At 35.5% G+C, this 22,166-nt stretch overlaps 1 protein-coding gene across 4 annotated transcripts in view; it reads left to right on the forward strand.

The window, feature by feature from the left end:
• TMEM232 (transmembrane protein 232) overlaps nt 1–22,166 on the forward strand; it is a 215,870-nt gene that overhangs the window by 24,251 nt on the left and 169,453 nt on the right. For 3 of the 4 annotated variants that reach the window (XM_086684934.1, XM_086684990.1, XM_086685049.1), the window contains 5 exons: nt 1,580–1,691; nt 3,034–3,139; nt 5,454–5,611; nt 9,727–9,826; nt 14,529–14,695. In XM_086684934.1, coding sequence (XP_086541060.1) covers nt 1,580–1,691; nt 3,034–3,139; nt 5,454–5,611; nt 9,727–9,826; nt 14,529–14,695 — 643 coding nt within the window. The remainder of the gene's footprint in view (nt 1–1,579; nt 1,692–3,033; nt 3,140–5,453; nt 5,612–9,726; nt 9,827–14,528; nt 14,696–22,166) is intronic. The other variant, XM_086685123.1, reaches the window with a different exon arrangement.

The raw sequence follows: 22,166 nt of genomic DNA on the forward strand, positions 1-22,166 counted from the left end.
CAGGAGATGGTCACTAAATGCCTACTGAATGAATGACCGAATAAATGCACATTTTAGGATGGCAGTTAAAGAGTTGGTTATTTCATTAATTGTTCTTCACTGGGATATCTATATTTGGTTCTGGTTTATAGGACACCATGCCATTACCTCTCCTCATCCTGTGATCATAAGGCACTGTCTTTACTTTTACATATGTCTGTCTCCTGAAAAGGGCTGTGACCACGAAATTCTGAACATGGTAGTTCTTGAAAAATGTGTTTTTTTTTTTCTTCCAGATCACTCCTTCTAATGGCATGACTCCAACAGTTATTTGGTCACACAAATAAAGAACTCATTGATTCTATCAGCTATTCATCATTCCTCTGATATCACTTTTGATCCCATGCTCATCTTAAATCTTATGGTATATCATTATAATCACTCTCCTCATTCTTTTGCATACACCCTCAACTTATTTTTCCCACTTCTCTTTGAAATGCTCATCTATTCTCTATGCACTCCCACAGGGGTTCCTTTTCATTGGCAAGACCTTAAATACCATATGTGTATTTAATGACTCAGTAATGACTCCAAAATTGATGTATCTCGCCTGAACTTTTCACCTGAAATTTGAACTCCTATGTCTGATTGCCTGTTCCATGTCCCCGCCTGGATGGCTATGGCCATCTCGAACACGATATGTCCAGTATTGAATTTATTCTCTGCCCTCACCCCAAACCTGCTTCTCCAGCAATCTTCCCCATCTCAGAAAATTGCAGTTCCGTCCTTCCAGTTATTCAGTTCAATCATGAATTCTTTTTTTTCTCTCATGCCTAATTTCTAATTCTTCAGGCAGTCTTGCTGGAACTCATGTCAAAATATACCCATCATCCAAACTTTTCTCTTTACCGACATTGCTCTAATCTGATCTAAGCCACTGTTATCTCTCACCTAAGTATGCATGTGCCTCCTCCCTGGCTACCTCCCACCTTTCCACACTCCAGCTCTCAATATGACATTGGAATGATCCTATTAAAACTTAAGTTAAATCATGCCACTCCTCTAATCAAAACCCTGCAATAACTCCCCATCTCATCCAGAGTTAATCTGGCTACTTGTCACCTCTCTGACCTTACCACATACATCTTTCTTCCCTCGCCCATTTTACCGCAGCCACAGTTGGACTGATTCTACTTGCATGGAGGGAATAAAGGTTTAGCTTAAATTGAACCTACACTGATATACATGAAGAGATAAATTAGTCTTCAACATAACTGGAGCTGTGCTGAGTTTTACCTATGAAGAAGGCATATATCAACAAGACTTCTGGCAACCATTTCAGAAACTTTTTTTTTTCAGAGACTACAAAATTCTTTGACATTATGAGAATTCCGTTTCTCAATCTAAGATCATGATTAGATCAGTCTAGGAGGTCTGTACACATATTTTCTTTTTATTTCACTGATTTCTATATGTGTGTATGAAACATTTTTATTAAGGTAAAGTACTTTTTTAAAAGAAAAGTGTTACACCCAGTCCCTGGTAGTCCCAAATTAAAATTTGGAACTGTTAGCTATAATTATTGATTTGTTTGGTTTAGGCCATCATTTTCAATCACAAAAGAATTCATCTTGAGATTCAACGAAACAAAAAATCCAAAAGAGAAGGAAGAATTGTTGGATCTAGCTAGAAAAAATATCCTCAGATGTAAGGTAATAGTACACTCTTTGATTACTTAATATATGGACTTTCTGTTCTAGTTGGTGGGTGGTTACATGTTCCAAAATACTGAAAGGAAAAATAAGAAATACTTTTTTAAAGTTATAAGTAAGCATAGTTAAAGATACTAATGCAAAATAAAGTTAAAGCTTATAGCCAAATAATTCAATGTCAAATGGATTTTTAGGTGGAGATTATCCATAAGTTAAAGGGAAATGTAGCTGTTGACACTTGACCAAGGGCTCGCCACAAAGTATGAAAGTCTGGAGAATAAATTTTTGATTATGAAAATTCCACTTTTTTCTAAAAAAAAAAAGGTTGACTGAGATATGAAGTGTCCCAAAGAAGAAAGGAAGATTTCCTAAACCTTCACTATACATGCCCGGAATACTCTATTCTTTCTGTGTAACAAACTATTCAGAATACTCTATTCTTTCTGTGTAACAAATTATTCACCTAACTTGTAGAAAAGAGATTCTTTAAGAGTGTGCCATTAATTTCCAGATTTTTAAACACATATCAAAACAGAACAAGAAGTGAAATAAGTCTTTGTTTTACTTTTCTTACATTAGATCCAGTTTGTTTGAAAGAAACTAATATACCTGTGATTTTGCTTTAATACAAAAAAAAAATCATGCAATAAAAGTTGCACAAAATTGAAGCATAAATTAAGCCATCTTTTTTGTTGTGGTGGTGGTTGTTATTTCCCAGTATTTCAGTTCACTGTTGCTCATATTTTTTAAAATTTTGAAAAAAATTGATTAGAAAAATAATGTACTTCATGCCAAGAGGTGCTAGCAGGTACATTCATCTGTGAGCTTCTCTCCAATTGGCCAGCTGCTCCCCAGGGCAGTCCTAGGAGTGGGACCATTAAGAAAAGACTGGTCATCTTGGTATATATCTCATGTTCATTAATTTCAGTCCATTCACAGTGAAGTAGCCAGGGTTTTCCAGCAAACTGGCTTCAAACTACTTTCTGTCGAACTGCATTTGTTCAATATACTTCTCCTTCTAGAATCAGAGATGCTTTCTCTTGGTGGGGAAATGAGATAGAAGGAATCCTTAGAAAGTAAAGAATAAAAGAATTATTTCTAGCAAATAACTAATGACATAACTCAGAATATTAGCAAACGTTCCTTACATTTTAGCATTAATAACAATTTACAGAAAATGTCAAAAAATAAAAATAAGAAAAGCAAAACAAAAAGTTTTATACATCTCTGGTTGTAGAGCATAGCCTCCTAGAGTGACCTTCAGAGTATAATTAAATAAACACATAAATTTGTAAGAAGCTGTACATTTTGGTTTGCCTTTTTTCATGCTTTCCCATAACAGAGAAAATTGGGTCTCAAAACCTTGGGCTCTGGGAAGCATGTTCATCTTCCTACTGCATGGACGGAAGTAATATATCTGGCTCAATGCAAAGGAGAAATCCAAGATGGTATGTGCTCTAACTAAGCTCTTTTTAGTTACCTCAAGTGTTTTCTAGATTAGCAGAGAAGGTATAATTTGTGAACTTTAACATTTGAAAACTATGCAGGAGCCAAGGAAAATTCGCCTTTCTGTATCAAAATATCTGGTAATGTTTCATTAGGAAAGCTCCTTTTGTAATTTTGAATTCATGAATTTGTTCAACATTTTAATTACAAAAGTGTTTTAGAACCTTTTGCTCTGGCTAGTTAAAAAGTAATATAAAATGTCATTTAGTGATTTTGAGTTACAATAGGCACTATACTTTAGAGAAACTTGTTTTGGACTTTTATAGTTCTTACTCATAAGACGTTAGCCAAATGGTTGTTTGTTTTTCACTTATTTTAAACAGCCATTTTACTCATTACCTTTTCATTTATCACTTCTCATTTATATGTCTCCTTTTAAACCATCCTCCAACCATTCTTAAAAAAGAAATTAAAAAACACTATTTTTAAGGAGGTAAAATTCCTCCTATCGTTATCCTAAATTTTATGTGTATGCCTTTTACAATGAGTTTTAAAATGTTAACCATATGAGGTCAGAGAGTATTTTCCTATGTAAATTGGGTTTTGTAGTGCTATCTGGGACTTTTCAAGCAACAGGAAGAGTAAGAACAATTTTGTATTTAACCTACCTATATGGCACTTCATCACAGTGCTATCCACAGCCTGACCTATACTAAATTTTTAAATGATATTGAAGTAAACAACCCTAGCTTATCAGCAACCAGCAGCTGCTTGCTTTTCTTTGTCCATTAAACCTGTTTTGTTCAGGTATCCTTCAGTCACGTGATTCAGAAGACTGGCGCTTCCCAGCCTGGGCATCCGGGGGAGGTCATAGTTGATCTAAACTAATCATGGCCATTCTCTTTTGCTTCCAAGTGATTACATGACCTGATTAGGAGTGGTCACGTGACCTGGTCCTGACCAGAGATATAAAAAATAGGTCTATTTGGAGTACTTTTTGTTGAATTGCTTTTGAAAAAATATGCCTGGGGAGAAAGCACTTCTTCCTTTCTTATACCTTTTGATTCCTCTGTAAATGAGTTGGTAAGAAAATAATGCATGGAGCTTGTGTGGTCGTCACAGTCAGCATATATATCAGAGAAACTGGAAGGTGAAAGAAAAATACATACCCAGGGCAGTTAGATGAGCCAGCCCTACAGTATTTCCAAATACGATCTTGGGAAATAATGAACATACTTATTTTGAAGACACGTCTTTATATTTCCTGTTACACACAGTCGAAAGCTTTTTCACTCATCAAGATATTGAACTCCAAATAAAAAACCTAAGTATGAATTTGTCTTACCAGCTCCACAACTGAAAACCCTCCACACCTGTCTTGTCTCTTGTCTGCTCCTCATTCTATAGTCCATCCACTTTCCATGCAGCGGTGACCATTCCAAAGCTTAAATCATTTCTAGTGCCTTTTGATTACACTTAAAATAAGCCCCAACTACAAGGTTCGTTATGATCTGGCTCCTGGCTGCCTTCCCTACTTATTCATTCTGCTCCAGCTGTACTGTTCTCCTTCTTATTCCTTGGATGTGTCAGGGCTTTTTCTTCCTCAAGTCCCTGCATTTGCTGTTCTTTTCAGATATTTACATGACAGCTCTTCAAAATCTTTGTAATAATTTGAGGTGTAATTTCTCTGGGGCCTTAGCTTGATATTCTTCCTCACTCATCTCCCCTGGGTCTTACTTGCTCTGCCTTGATTTTCTAGTTTTTCACTCTTTATAGTACTTATCTTTAGCACTGTCTTCTGTTATCCAGTTCTGTCCCATTTCTCCACCATCATTTGTGTGGCCTGGCGATCTACTTTGTGTTGGCTGGAACAGCTGGAGCTCCTTGGGCATTTCTCTGTCTCTCTTCTATCTCTATCTCTGTAGTCTCTCTAGCTTAGTGACTTCTGAGTAATTAAGACTTCCTACATGGCTGCTTAGGGTTCAAAAGCTAGCATCTTGAGAAAGAGATCGGAGTGGCAGCTGTATTGCCTTTTCTGATCTCGGTTTGAATATCATGCAGTGTCACTTCTGCTGCATTCTATTGGTTGAAGCAGTCACAAGACCTACTCAGGTTCAATAAATGAAATAAAAGGGGTGAAAAGGGGAAAGGGGTGTAGACTTCACCTCTTGATGGGAGGGGTGTCAAAGAATTTGTAAATATTTTAAAACCACAATCTGGCTTTGGTGACAGCAAATAGTTAATTGTAAGACTTAATTGTAGCATGCAAACAGCATTGCTTATGAATTATGATGTTTCCAACTTTTAATATTTCAGAAGCTTTAAATATGCTTTATGCTTCCCTGGACCATGCTTCCTTTGATTATGATCATCTGCCTGCATTATTTTTTGTTGCGGAATCAGTTTTATATAGACTCTGTTGTGATGCATTCCAAAAGGCATACTTATATTCAATTGAAATAAAGCTGGCAAAGGTATGTTTTAAAATATTTTTAATGTGTTTTAATTGCTACACATACTGCATGAGGTCACATGACACCTGTTTTAGGACCTAAACAGGCCATTTTGTTTCATTATGGAATATTCTTTTGTTTGTTAATTTATTTTAATCTTTTCTAAATGTGGATAATACATTGTTACTTGATATCCAAATGGAGATAGTTTGAGGACATATAAGTTCACCAACTATGTAAGAAAATAATAATTAAAATCAAGTTTAATTTATGTCTAAATATATATAGCATTTTTCCTTTCTATTTTAAGAATTTTTAAATACCTCTTTCCATTTTAAAATGTTGACAACCTTAAATAGTTGCCCAATTTGAGAAGGTGAATTGTTCTCTCAGTATTCTGTGTCATTTAGAGCCATCAGATGGGAAACTATCTTCATGTGGTTCATGTTTCATAAGGTCCTGGATGTCATATGGGTCTACTCCCTGTGATGATGCTGGTTGCCTGCTGTAAAATTTATTATTAGTCAAAAACACTTAGCTTAACTGGTAGTTTTATTGCAAAGAAGATAAAGAAAAACTAGGAGAAAAAATTCTTTTTTTTAATTTTTGAATTTTATTTATTATTGAGAGACAGAGAGAGACAGAACATGAGCATGGGAGGGGCAGACACAGAATCCGAAGCAGGATCCAGGCTCTGAGCTGTCAGCACAGAGCCTGATGTGGGGCTCAAACTCACCGGCCGCGAGATCATGACCTGAGCTGAAGTCGGACGCTTAACTGACTAAGCCACCCTGGAGTCCCTGGGAGAAAAAATTCTTAATAAATACATACTCTTAAAATATGATATTTTAAGAATTACTTGCAAAAATTATTATTATTTATTGCAAAAATAATTTCTTATTCAGTTTTGACTGTGAACTGTAGAAATCAACCATGAAAATATTAATGAATTAGCTAGGGCATTTTTAGAAGATATGATGTTTCAGTCCTTAGAAATCAAGCCTAGATCCTCTCAGACATGTTTGGGGGTAAAAGACTTAAAGAGACCAGGCGAGATTCAGAGAACACATAATAGAAATTGGATGTGCAAAGAATCGAAGCTTTGCATAGAGGGGCTGGGAGAAGAGAGACAAGATTTTACCAATGGCTGTCTTTGGGTGGTAAGATTATGATGACTTTATCTTCTTTCTTTTTCCTCTGTTCCCAAAACTGTCCATTATGGAGATATAGAAAAGATTATGTAATTATTGAAGAGATTTAAAAAGATATCTACGTCTGTACATATTTTATAATGGAAAAAGAATGGAAGGAGAAACATAGAGCAAGTCTGGCTTTTCTTCCTTTTTCTTCTCATCCCCTTTAGGGACATATTCCGTTCGTTGCCTTTTATATTTCTGCTAGCAATAAATGACTATAAAATAAAGTTTTAGCCATTGTACAAATTGCTTATAATTTATATATACTATGTCATTTAATTTTAAAAAGATTCCTATATCTTCTCATCTGACAGTTTAGACAATTTGCACAGGTTCATAAAGCAGCTGTGAACACTTGCACAGAACTTGAACAATGATTAGCACTTCAGATGTATTAGACATATTAACTTATTTAATCTTTAAAACAATTTTAAAAGATAGATGCTATTGTTAGCCATTATTTTACAGACTGTGGCATAGAGAGTCTAAGTGAATTATTCAAGGTCTCAGCAGAGAAGGTTTTGAACCCCAGAGTCCATTGGACTGTCAGTCATAATGCTATACATTTACCTTGCCTCTCAGATTTGCGAATTTTAAAGCTTACTCCTTATTCTTCTAGATAATATAAATGAGATAGTGGAAATAAGCATGCTCTATAAATACCTTTGATTTCAGGCAAGAAGCCATTTCAGATATACTCCTCTCCCTTTGTAGAATTTTCATTATATATCTGACAGTCAGTTGGAAACCTCCCTTTTGATCTCTTCTCTTTGAAAGTATGCTGTACTGAAAGGTATTGCCAGGAAAGCATCACCCACCTTCATATGCACCATTTTGTTGTTCAGTAATATTTGGCCCAGTGTTGGGCAGTACTAGAAATATTCGATACCATAATATTATTTACTTTCAGATTTTGTGTGCATTCTTTCCTTGTTATTCATCTATGTGTGTAGAATCATCTGAAGTATCAAAGTCTACCACTGAAGTGTGGAGAATAACATATAAGGAATAATAGTTTGATATAGTTTAGACATAAATATAAAGTGTTCTTCAACCTTCTATAAAAAACATGGAACACATAACCAACTATTAAAATATAACACATAATAAATATTATTCAGTATTTTTATTTTGTAGTTAGATAACAGAATCAGAGTAATGAAGAGAAGAAGTGATGGAAAGAGAAGGAAAGAAGGGGAATAAAGAACAAAGGAAGGAAAGATGGGAGGGCTAGGAATGAGAAAAATGACAAGCAGAGAGATTCAGCCTAGGAGGCAAAGTTCAAGCTGTCAAGCTACAGAAAGAATATGTACACAAATAAGACATGAGGAAAGATGCACAGAAGGTCCCAGAATATTCTAGATGTATAGAAAGGCAGATTTTTAAATAAAAATTTAGCCTTTTATAATATGATAGATGAAAGCTTATCAAATCATTTTGCCAAGCATAGTTATTACTAGGGATAGCCCAGGGTCAGGTGAAACTCATAACCAAATTGGGGTATAATACAGTGATTATTCAAACTGATCTGTTTTTCATGAATTTTTCGATTTTCTCCGACATGAAATTTTTGAACATTAATTTTCCTTTCAATATCCATCTCTAATTCCTTGCAAATTATTCCCCTTATTATTTTTTCATTCAACGTCTATAACAATAGGTATTTTGATTTTAATACTCCCACTTAGAATGCTGCAATATTCTTTTAAATGATTTGACAACTTCCACTTCCCATCTAACTTCAATCTCTTAGAGAAGTATAGTACTATATCAAAGTGGTCTATATGAAGAGATTCCTTGGGTATGCTTTATACACATTTTCTTTTTATTTTTTTAAGTCTATAGATGGTGCATGTTCATAATTTATAGATACATATATAAATACTGATGGTGCATTCTCAGAATTTATTTTATCAATAGAATTTTGTGATAAAAGTATTTGGAAATCACAGCTGTAACAGAAAGTTCATGACTTTTGGTGCAACGCATAGTCTTGGGTTCAAAACCCAGTGTTGCCACTTATTTGTTAAATTGTCTTGGTTGAATCACTGCCACTGGGTAGATTCATCCTTTTTATTTTATTATTATTTTTTTACATGTGGATCTGACACTAGCCTGCATCACTATTAAGAGGATTTGATTTGAACTATCTATATCTTGACAGTGATACTGTTTTATTTGTTTTTTTTCCCCAAATCTTTTGATTTAGCAGTTAAGGAATTTGTGTTCCATTTATTTCTATCGTTTGTGGGGGTTTTCTCTCATTTTCTGTGAAAACTTGCATATCATATATTTTTGCAGATATTCCATTTTCCATATTCAATGTCAAACAAACTTGCTCTACAGGAAACTTGATGGAGGTAAGAGGGCAGTGTTTTTTCAGCAATGACTTTTTCTTCATAGGGGAATTGGGATCTCAGTGTAGCATAGTATGCACCAGCAGAACATTTCTCAAAATTATCTAAAGAAATGTGTTTAAAACTGTTTTGGCTGAGACTCATGGGAAGAAATATCTTCTGCATTGCAACCCAGCACACACGTAATACTCACTGATTTATATACTGAACTGTGCAATGTACTATGATATTTTCTCTTCTCTTCTATTTTGTTTAAAAATCCCCTCTCAGTTGATTTCATGACTCAGTTAAGGGGCATGACTTGTGATTTGAAAAATACTGTTCTATAGGACATAGAACAGAATAGCAGTCAGTACTGGTCATTATATATAATGTAGAGACGATTTATAAAAGGTTTTTGGCTGAACCAGTCTTTCAATCTTGATATAAATGTCTTAAAGTTATTTCAAAAGCACATAATCTCAAGTGAGTCTGAAATTGTTTCATCAAAGCAAATGTAACAATAAAATGGTTTATTTTCCTCATAGTTTTTACACATTTATTGATGCAGCACAAAAATACTTTTTTCTTTTTCTTTTGACAGATTGGCTATTTGGTCTTTTTACGACTTTTTATATATTTCCTGCATGGTCACCTAGGAACTTTTAAACAACATTTACTTAGGCTTCAACCATATTTATACGGTAGACTATCTTTTATTTTCTACACTTAATAAATGTTTTATGTTATAGTTTGAGAAGCTCAGACTATCACTATAAAGAACATAAGCTGTATTTTATTTTTCATGAAAGATAATAGGTACAGTTTTGCAGAACACAGCTTCTGGGCCAGATTGCATGGGTTTTAACTTTCCTACTTAAATACATGACCTTGTCTGTGACTCAGTTTCCCCATCTGTAATCATGTCTACCTTTCCAGATTTCAAGAAAGTTAATTTTATATTTTAGTAAGGTAACATTGGTGGCAATGTAGATGCTGAACTGGAGTAAAGAGAGAGTGGATACAGGACATCAGTTAGCTATGACATTAGTTGGGCAGGAGATGTTAAAGATTATGAACTTTGAAAATGGGAATGAAATAGAGTAAAATTGTTTTGGAAAATGTTTAGGAAAAAAAAGACAGTGGATTGGGTGATCAATTGGATCCAGACTGTATATAAGGGAAAATGAGGAATTCAGGCAGAATCTTAAATTTTACATATTGACAAATAGAGTCAAGATAATGGTATTCTAAACTGAAAAACATTTGGAGAAACACTGGACATATTGAGTTTTAAAGGTCACTCAGGTGTATATACCCAGTGAGCAGTTGGAAATATAGACTTGGAACAAGGGAAATAAACGAAGTCTGGAATTCATTTATCTCTTGGATATTAACATACATGATTTGACAGTCATCCATGTTAACAAGGCTGAAATAACCTGGGGGGTGGGAGGTGGTGGTAGTGGGAAATTAATTCTAGGAATAGATTTGGGGAACATAAACATTTAATAAATTATTGGGGTGACATATGTTAATGAAGGGAAATAAGAGGGAGTGATGACATAGAAATCCAAAGAGGGGAGGTTCAAGAAGATCAACATTATGAAGAGCTATTGAAGTATTAAATGGTAGGAGGTCTGAAAGTTGATGGCTTTCTGTAAGCATAAAGTCACTGTTGATCTTGGGAGCATTCCCAGTGGAGAGGTGGAAGCAAAATTCGGATTGTAGGTAAATAAAGAGTGAAGGGAAAGTTTAAGCATGAGACAGAGATAGTGAACTATTACAAAAAGTTAGCTATAAAAGAAAGAGAAATATGTCAATAGTTTGGATGAAAAAACAAGGTCAAAAGACAGTTTCACTTCTTCCTTTCCAATTTGGATGCCTTTTATAAATATGATGTTAACTGTGGCCTTGTCATATGTGGCCTTTATTATGTTGAGTTACATTCCCTCTATACTGGCTTTGTTGAGAGTTTTAAAAATCATAAATAGATGTTGAATTTCGTCCAATGATTTTTCTGCATTTATTGAGATGATCATATGATTTTTAGCCTTCATTTTGTTACCCTGGTGTATCACATTGACTGATCTGAGGATGTTGTACCATCTTTGTATCTCTGGAATAAATCCCACTCGATCATGGTGTGTGATCCTTTTAATATATTGATGAATTTGATTTGCTAATATTTTTTTTTGAGGATTTGTGGATATATGTTCATCATGGATATTGGCCTGTCATTTTCTTTTCTTGTGGCATCCTTGTCTGATTTTGGTAGGGTAATGTTGGCCTTGTAAAATGAGTGTAGAAGAGTTCCTTTGTCTTCCATATGTTTTGGAAGAGTTTGAGAAGGATTTGTATTCTTTTTAAATATTTGATAGAATTCATCAGTGAAGCTGTCTGGTCTTTGTTGGGAGGTTTTTGATTACTGATTCAATTTCCTTGTCAATAATCACTTTGTTTATATTTTCTCTTTCATCTTGATTCAATCTTGGTAAGTTATATGGTCGTAGGAATTTATCCATTTCTCCTACCTTATCTAACTTGCTGGTATATAATTGTTCATAGTAGTCTCTTAGGATCCTTTGCATTTCTATAGTAGCATCTACTTTTAGTTATGATTTTACTTATTTGAGTCCTCTTTTTTTTTCCTTGGTGAGTCTTATCAATTAATCTTTTCAAAAAACTTAAAAAATTTTTTTTTATTTTATAATTTAACTTTATTTTTTAAAACTTACATTCAAATTAGTTAGCATATAGTGAAACAATGATTTCAGGAGTAGATTCCTTAATGCCCCTTACCCATTTAGCCCATCATCCCTCCAGCAACCCTAAGTTTGTTCTCCATATTTATGAGTCTCTTATGTTTTGTCCCCCTCCCTGTTTTTATATTATTTTTGTTTCCCTTCCCTTATGCGCATCTGTTTTGTCTCTTAAAGTCCTCATATGAGTGAAGTCATGATTTTTGTCTTTCTCTGACTAATTTCACTTAGCATAATGCCCTCCAGTTCCATCCACGTAGTTGCAAATGGCAAGATTTCATTCTTTTTGATTGCCAAGTAATACTCCATTGTATATACACACCACATTTTCTTTATCCATTCATCCATCGATGGACATTTGGGCTCTTTCCATACTTTGGCTATTGTTGATAGTGCTGCTATAAACATAGGGGTGCATGTGTCCCTTCCAAACAGCACACCTGTATCCCGTGGATAAATGCCTAGTAGTGCAATTGCTGGGTTGTAGGGTAGTTCTAGTTTTAGTTTTCTGAGGAACCTCCATACTGTTTTCCAGATTGGCTGCACCAGCTTGCATTCCCACCAACAATGCAAAAGAGATCCTCTTTCTCCTCATCCTCGCCTACATCTGTTGTTGCCTGAATTGTTCATGTTAGCCATTCTGACAGGTGTAAGGTGGTATCTCATTGTGGTTTTGATTTGTATTTCCCTGATGATGAGTGATGTTGAGCATTTTTTCACGTGTCGGTTGGCCATCTGGATGTCTTCTTTGGAGAAGTGTCTACTTCTTTGGAGAAGTGTCTACTCCAAAAGACTCATGTCTTTTGCCCATTTCTTCACTGGATTATTTGTTTTTTGGGTGTTGAGTCTGAGCAGTTCTTATAGATTTTGGATACTGACCCTTTATCTGATATGTCATTTGCAAATATCTTCTCCCATTCTGTCGGTTGCCTTTTAGTTTTGCTGATTGTTTCCTTCACAGTGCAGAAGCTCTTTATTTTGATGAGGTCCCAGTAGTTGCTTTTTGCTTTTGTTTCCCTTGCCTCTGGAGACATGTTGAATAAGAAATTGCTGCGGGCAAGATCAAAGAGGTTTTTGCCTGCTTTCTCCTTGAGGATTTTGATGGCTTCCTGTCTTACATTTAGGTCTTTCATCCATTTTGAGTTTGTGTGCATGGTGTAAGAAAGTGGTCCAGGTTCATTCTTCTGCATGTCACTGTCCAGTTTTCCCAGCACCACTTGCTGAAGAGACTGTCTTTATTCCATTGGATATTCTTTCCTGCTTTGTTAAAGATTAGTTGGCCATACGTTTGTGGGTCCATTTCTGGGTTCTCTATTCTGTTCCATTGATCTGAGTGTCTGTTCTTATGTCAGTCCCATACTGTCTTGATGATTACAGCTTTGTGGTATAGCTTGAAGTCCGGGATTGTGATGCCCCCTGCTTTGGTTTTCTTTTTTAAAATTTTAAATTAACTTTTTAGTTTAAGTGGATTGAATTAAAAAAAAAGTCAAAAGTGGAAAAGACTAGTGTGTTGTAGGGTAAGAGATTAAGAGACTCGAGATACAAGAAAGGGGATATTTGTGGAAAAAGTCATGGAGGAGGGAATAGAAGGTAATGGTGGAAGTGCTTTGGACAGTGACCAGTATGCACCACTACTACCAATTTGGACAGGGCATAAAACCAAAGTAAGATTGTAGACTAGCAGAGCAAGAATTCCTGGCTAGAGTGCCACTTGTTTTGATTTCTTCATACATTATAAATCCTCTTTCAGCTCCTCACTGTGTTCAGCATAGTGACTCAACAAATAATCAGATGATGGTGGCAAATAAATTTTGAAAAATCATTTGCATAAAACCTCAATTTATCACATTAGCTTGTTCTTGTAGATATATCCTGAGAAAACCAACATCTTTGTTCCATATAAGGATAAAAGCCCCAGATTTTGCCCTGCTCTCAAATACTGTTAAGTAGAGCCTTACATATGCTACATCTTTGTCTTCAACAATAGAATTATTTCTACCTGGGGCCATTAGGAACTGCTTCCTATTTATGTAGCCACCCAGTAGAAGAGTAGTTATTACTAATTTTTCCACTCTCAGTAGATTGAAACTCAAAAATTGTCCAGAAGTTTATAAAAAGAACAGCATAAATATGGTTCTGTTAAATACCAACATAGTGTTATGTTAAATGATAGTAATTGTTGCCGTATTTAAAATATATTTTCTAAGAAATCAACAACAATAACATCTTGAAAAGAAATAAAACTGGAGAATGTAGGGTTAAAAGCAATGACTTGGTTTCTTTGTAGGATTACAGTTTCAAAGTATCCATTATGAATAGAGTATATGTTATAAATGTATTTATTTTCACCTGGAAATTTCAAAGCATTGTTGTACAGTAACTGTACTTAATTAGGTGTTCAACCATTATACCAATTGCTGTTCTGAATTGTAAACTGTTATGTATTAATTATTTACCTTGCAGTTTTCTATTATACCACCAGGGGTCATACATAACATTAGAAATCTTGAAGAGATTCGGAAATGGATAGCAGTTTCATCATCTACATACTTAAGTTTCATTATATTTTAGTAACTGAAACAAAATGAAACATAATGCAAGATATTAATGACATAATTATCACAAATTATTTTTCTTACAATAGCACTTTCTTTCTCTGGAGGGTCATATTACAAGTATCCAAACATCTTGTCAAATATGCAATTCATTCTGAAAACCATGGAAATAATATGTAAAAGAGAACTCCCTTCTGGATCAATTTTTAACCCTGTCGAAAACAAGAAAAGCTATAAGAACATAGATTCGGATATGGTGAGTATATCCTAGTGTGTAATGAATCAGATAGCATATGATGAAATAATTGTGTGTGCCAATACAGTAACATTGCAGAAGATGAGTTTAGCTGGAGGTGGGGCCGGGGAGAGGAATGAACAGCAAAAACACTAAACCATATGCACATTTCCTGGACAGGGGAAATGTAGTTAATAAGATTATTAGGCATCAATATGCAGCACCACTACTTTAAATAGAGTAGTGTCATAATGCCTTTTTCCTTATAGATTCCATCTCAGCAATTTAATTGGAAATTGCACCCCAATTTAGATTAACTTATAATGAGGATTTTAAGATACTACATTTACATTAAAAGGAAAGCACATAAAGTACAGGCTATTAATGAGAGCATTTGTAGTATTTTATGCTGCCATAATTCATATGTAATAACATTTAAAGTGCTATTTAAATCAATTGAAATGTTTTTAAATGGTTCAAAATTGAGGAAATAAAATAATTCCTATGAAAATATGAAAATATGAAAAATTTTCTTTTAATTTCTAACTCGGACATTAGTGATTAACATTAGAGAAAACTATCCCAATCATATAATTGCTTGGTCTCTAATAAACTATGTATTATGCCAACAGAACTACAGTGAACCATATAATTTGTTCATATATGTTATAGGCTGATGTACGTCAGAAGACAAACTTCAATCTCTGGGGCTCATAATATATTTCCTTTTCTCACATATACTCCAAAAGAAAGCAGTGAACACTTTAAAACCTTGATTCTTTTGTTATTTTATTTTTTGTTGTATAGACTTATTATTTCATAGTTTACAAACAGAAAATTTGTTTTTCTAATAATTTCTTAAAAAGGAAAAAATATGTTTAACATAAGAGAAGTTGAAACCACTAAAAATTTTTGAGAAAGACTATTTTTTCAAATAGTTGCCTTACAATTTTCCCATGCTTCCCTTGGGCCTTTTCTAAATTTTTGTTTGTTTGTATTTGTTTTTGTTTCTTAAGAGAGTAAAGTTTGTTTGTTTATTTATTTAGAGTGTGTATGTGTGTGTGTGTGTCCGTGTGCAGGTACATGCTCACACAGGAGGGGCAGAGACAGAGGGAGAAAGAGACTTCCAAGCAGGCTTCCCACTGTCAGTGCAGAGGCTGATGTGGTACTCGATCTCAGGAACCGTGAAATCATGACCTGAGCTGAAATCAAATGTCAGACACTAAACTGACTGAGTCACCCAGGTGCCCCTCCCTTCGGCCCTTTCTAAATGTGTGTGTGTGTGTGTGTGTGTGTGTGTGTGTGTGTGTGTGTGTTTAAAGTTTATGTATTTACTTTAAGAGAGAGAGAGCAAGCTGGGAAGGGGGAGAGAGAGAGAGAAAGAGAGAGAGAGAGAGAGAGAGAGAGAATCCCAAGCAGGCTCCACACTGCCAGCATGGGCCATATATGGGGCTTGAACTCATGAACTGAGACATCATGACCTGGGCCAAAATCCAGAGTAGGACGCTCATCCAGCTGAGCCACCCATTGGGCCCTTTCTAAAATCAAGTCAAATATAAGTATTAAAGGAAACATATTTAACCACATCTATGTCATCATTCTAGCTTTAGTGTTGCTCCATCATTGACATAGAGTGACATATGCTAAGTAATTTGAACCTTTTGGTTATAATTACTAATGAACACCAATTACTTCATGAACAAAAGGGATCTTGTTTTTAAGTTTAAAAATGTTTTAACAATAAATATATAATGTAAGATATGGAACAACTGTAAGAACACTGATCATGAAGAGTTAAGACCTGCTAGCAACTGACTGATTCGGACGAGGTCTGTTGGGCTCTCTAAACCCCCAAATGCTTATCTTTAAACAAGACATCATCACCATCAACACCATCACCACCACCACCATCATCATCATATTCACTCTAATCTATGGAGTTGTGAAGATGTGCCTTGTAAATTAGTGAGTGCCATGAAAATGTAAACAATGATCACTGAACATTGTATTTAGGAACTCACTTTAATTTAGGCAGTTAAATACAATAATTTTCATCTAAGGGCATGATTATGCTGATTAAATAATTGTTTTACAATGTGGTTAGTTGTGCTTAATGGAGTGATTTGAGTGTTTTTGCTTAAAAAAATAAGATATTGTGAAATCTTGACAATATGAGTGTTCTGGTTATGAAGAGGCAACCTTCAATGTTGATTCTGCTTCTCTTTAAGAACCTATCCGTTCTTGCCACTCTTGGTGCACAAATGCCACAAGGAAATGGAAGCTTACCACTGGTACAGCTTTGACTGAGCTGGAAGGAGCAAGGTGTTAACACATGAAAAGAATGTTAACTGCTGAGAGTGGGACAAGTCACTAAGTCTTTGTTCCTTTTTCAACAGAGAACAAAGAGCTTTGTTTCAATCTTTTCTGTGTTCTATCTCAGCTCTATAACTGTGATTCTGTGAGGGCATTAGAACAGCTTTTAGCCTGTCAGATTTATTCCCTCCTTTTACCCCCTCCCAGTGCCACACCATATAAAGAATAGAAAAGGTAGGGGCGCCTGGGTGGCGCAGTCGGTTAAAGCGTCCGATTTCAGCCAGGTCACGATCTCGCGGTCCGTGAGTTCGAGCCCCGCGTCAGGCTCTGGGCGGATGGCTCAGAGCCTGGAGCCTGTTTCCGGTTCTGTGTCTCCCTCTCTCTCTGCCCCTCCCCCGTTCATGCTCTGTCTCTCTCTGTCCCAAAAATAAATAAACGTTGAAAAAAAAATTAAAAAAAAAAAAAAAAGAATAGAAAAGGTAGTGTAGCCACAGTGCTACTACAACTTCTGGTTCAGCTAACTGATTCAGTGCTTGATTGCACGTTTGAACATTGCTCCCCAGTTTCAGCCCAGTGTCTTCAGCGTAGCTTTGTCTAAGTCAGCCCCTCCAGTTCAGTTGAGTCCTTAGCCATTCAATACCCATCTCTCTCACCTACTGCGAGAAGACCTGGGAAACGGAGAGGAAAAGGGAATATAAACAATACATCTGTATTCGACCCTCTCCCTTCTTTGTTATTGGCACACCATAAGAGACAGCCCTCATCTTCCAATAATGCTGAAAGGTCCATGCCACCATATTTTGGTCCCTGCAACATATTTTGTTTTTAATATGTTTATGAGCATTGGAGAAAAAGCATATTTAATTTGTTTTCCAAGTACTACTATAACACTGCTGAAAAATAAAGAATTCTGTAGGATATACACATTATATACACTATATAAGAGTATAGAAGTGTATTATATACACTATATAACAATAGGAAATTTCCCCTCCCTGCTTCTAGAGCCCATTTCTCCTTTTAATGTCCTTTTAAGCTGATTCAGACGCAAGGTTCCCATTGACTTTGACAAATGGTGCACTTTAACTAGCTCTGTGGCATGCAGAGCCAGAACACAGGATTGAGTTCTCTGTCTTTTGCTCACTAGCAGAGCCGAATTTGCTGAGTACAATTGTCACATGATAATAACAACATAGTGTTTTGGAGATGGTAGATTAAAACGCAACCGAAATGCAGTAGACCCTTTACTAAATAGTTGTAGCTATCCTAAAGTACAAATCGTTTTCTAAAAACTAGGAAGCACACAGCATTTACATTCACATGTGGTTAGCAATCTCATCCTTTAATGTACTAGCAAGCCAAAGGCACTATCAAATTTGGGACATTTTGTGCTATAGTGTAACCGTACATGGTTACTAGGAAATGGGTTAGATTGAGACACAGATTCTTTAAAATTAGGAGCATTATCTTATGATTCATGTCCTATTATTGAAGTAGGACATTTGTGTTGAGAGGTCCTTTAATGGCAATGTCAACCATGCACCAAATGACGGAAAGCAAGGATGAAACTCCAAAAGCTATCTCTTAACCAGCCACAATACAGCCTATCCTTCAAAGCTCATTTCTGTTATAAAAGAGAGCCTGGTCAGACATTCAGAGCTTGTGTACCAAATTTGCATAAAATTCAAGCTGATGTGGTTATCTGAAATTTCAGCCAACAGTAGATTAACAGCACTTTTGTGAGTGAGCTTCTCAAAATAGGTATTGTACAGCTGCAACCGATAGCTTATTGGAGGACATAATCAAGAGGATATGGCCACTGGTAGACCCACGAGCTGGCCCTGGGCAATCTGAGGCTCCTCACCCCCTTCCCTGTCCTTGGAATCTATGTTCTGCTCACTGTTCCCACAGCTGGAACCATTTTTAAGTATGCAGCCTTGAGAGAGCAGCCCATCTCTTCCTTTAATCTCAGCTGGATCTCTGGGTACAGGGTCCAGTTTGCAAACCAACATGGTCCAGTTGCCCAGCTTTAGACTATGGAAGAGACAAAAGAACTATAGGAAGGAGTCATAAAGCCAAGAAAATAAAGGAAAGAAGGAAGAGAGGAAGGAGGGAGGTAGGGAAGGGGGTAAAAAGAAAAAGTTCTCTGGGAGTCATTTAATGCACTGCTCAGTGTTTCTCATACAATCTGTGTTAAAAAAAAAGGGCCCTCTCAACTTAAAAAAAAAATTCCAAACTATCACAGACTGATAATTTTGTAAACTACATTAATAATGAATTACTGAAAATGAAACAAAAAAGATATAAAAAGAGGAACATTAATTTTTTTATTAGACTGAAAATATTTAAAATTAACTGTCAGATTGTTATAAATGTTTCTAAATATGTATTCTTTATTTCTGTACTGTAGTTAACCATTTGCAGATGGCACTTATCTGCCAGCCACACCTTGAATAGGACTGATTTAGTGTAAAGGTAGAGAACTCTACACTACCTCATACCTTCAAGAGCATTTCTCCCTCTTGTCCTACCGCACTGATAATGTACATGGTAATTGTATTAAATCACTTCATCATCATCATTATATCAATTCATTCAAGTTTGGAAAATATATTTCTTCTTTTGAAAAAGAGCAAGGATGAAACTTTAGCAAGATTTCCATGCAAATGCTTGAACTATATAAAATGCATGAGAATAAGTGATAAGCCTCACTAATCTGGAGAATTCATGGGTGTGGCAGGTTTAGTTGCTCTTGGTGATGTGGATGCCCTTATGCCAAAGACCACCAGGGACACCTGCAATTAAGCTAAGTGGGTTCCTTATTTGTTGCAGAGAACACATAACCAAGGAATTAGGGGATATGCCAATAGGAAGGTGTTACATTGAACCTACTATAGAATTTGGACTTTGGGTGATTTGGCGGAAGGTCTAAAGAAGCAGATTTGATGCTGTCAGAAAGTAGGGGCAAATGTGTGATTGGGTATTTTGTGAGTGGTACAGTGAGTTTTGTCTGTGCTTAGAAAAAATTTACCAAGTCTTTTTCTTTTTTAAATTTATTTAGCGTGGTCTCAGAATAATATTGTCTGAGGTTGATATTCTGTGAGTTTATATCTAGCAATAAAACAAAATGACCAGGCTGTGAGCGTCAGACTAGCTTGTAAGAATATTGTTGTCAAATCAGCTCTGGACATCAGAGGCTGCTTTTTCTTTCTCAGGGATGAGTGAAAATGGTATCATAGAAAATTGAAAATAAAGTGTAAATCTTGCTCATTGTCTAATCTTGACATTTGGGAATTGTCTCTGGTGATAAGTGCATAAGTTTGTTACCAATAATTTTTGACTTAACTGAATAGTCTATGGAAGTATGCGGTGTACATGATTTTAAAAAAACACAAAATATTGACCGTTAATTAGTCAAGCCATTCACAGGTTTCACATAGCTACTTACATATTTATTCGGAATAAGTTTGCAACAGGAGGGCTGTCAGGCATCCGGGCTGAGACAGAGCAGTTTGAGAAAAGAATTTCATTTATAAGATTTTTCCATTTTGGGGTAGGCTCTCCTGCAAGGCAGAAAACTGAGTTACTTGGATAAACTGTGTGCATTTACTGAAGTCAGTACATCTCAGTCTTATGTCTTATATTACTTTAAAATAAAGCTTTTCATGGAGTATTCTAATATTCTAAACATTGGCTTGTTTTCATTTGCTTTTCTGAATTGTTGTTCCCCACAGTCAGTAGCCTTATGTAGAAGCTTTATCTTACTCATGACTTTTACCGCCAGCATCCGAGTTCTCAACATAAAAGTAGATCAATACATATCTATGGGACTTAACTAAACAGTTTACCAGAAACTCAAAATATCTTCATTTAAAATTTGTGTATGAACTTCTGGCCTTTCAACTTAAGAGTACTTAACATGAAAGTTACCTTTCAATTGTAGATTTATTACTGTTTGTATAATAAATGAGAGTTATAAAGCATTTTGGAGGCTTTTTAAGTGTTTCTTTGGGGCATACATTAAAGAATGAAATATCACGTGATATTGTGTACACATCACAAGATGTGTATTTGAAACAGTATTGTTGGCGAAAATTCAATGAGAGTGCTATTTTATCACGTCTAACAATAAAATCAGGTTTCTTTGTACCAGTTACTCTAGTAGACCAATTAATCTATGAAACTGTTAGGAAGCACTTTAAGAAAAAACTAACAGGTAAGAGCCCATTTTTCCCCCCTGAATTTGTAGGCTTTTAAAATAGTTACTAAGCAGACATTGACCATGTCTAACCAGGCACATATATTTGGCCCTTAGTGGAAATCCACATTTTAAAACCTGATTTGTTGTTTGAACGTTGTTCAGACTTTCTCCTGTCCTCTTCTCCTCGGGTGTCAGGGAGAACTAAATTATATAGGGTCTAAGAAGCACAGTTTTGTCTAATTATTGTCCCTTAGAGATTATGGGATTTCTGTCGTAGTGTAAAACTGATGTCACTGAACACAAGGGACCCATGTGAAAATCAATTAAGACATTAGGTTCAGGTTAACAATTGAAGGGAAACAAAATTCATTGCCCCCAAATATGCTTCTTTAGCATAAGGATAATTTTAGGCTGGTTATTTTTAAGAAATTGCAGACACAGGAGAAGCTATGAAAACTGAGTAAAAGTTACTCTTTTTGTAAGAGATATTTACATTTTAAGAGAAATCTCCATTTGTAAGGTGTCTCCCTCTCTGCACCAGGAAGACAAGGATGACTCTAGATATATAGAAACTCTTATCAGAGGAGAGGCAGTGACAAATCTGCATATCAACCTTACCCTTGTTTACTGTACTTTTCCTGTTAACCTTCCATAGCTGCCCCTCCCCCCTTTATGTCTTTAGCTAGAGATGTTATATGAAGTGGTGACTTGGGCCATTTTGAGGGGATTCCTGGGTGTCTCCCGTGGGTACAGGATGTATACACATTCTTAAATTTATGTTTGGTTTTCTCATGTGAATCTTTTTATTAACAGGGGTGGGGAGGTCTCATCCAGGAACCTGGAAGGGTAGAGGGAAAATTATTTTTCCTTCTCCATACTGTATGTACTTATAAAACTGTACTTTAGTAAATTGCTCTGTATCGTGTAACATGAAGTTTAAGAAAGTAATGCGTTTTCATTTGTATATTTTCATGTTTA

Source organism: Puma concolor, chromosome A1 (assembly GCF_028749965.1).
Source record: "Puma concolor isolate L17-30 chromosome A1, mPumCon1.1.hap2, whole genome shotgun sequence".
NCBI classification, from domain to species: domain Eukaryota; kingdom Metazoa; phylum Chordata; class Mammalia; order Carnivora; family Felidae; genus Puma; species Puma concolor.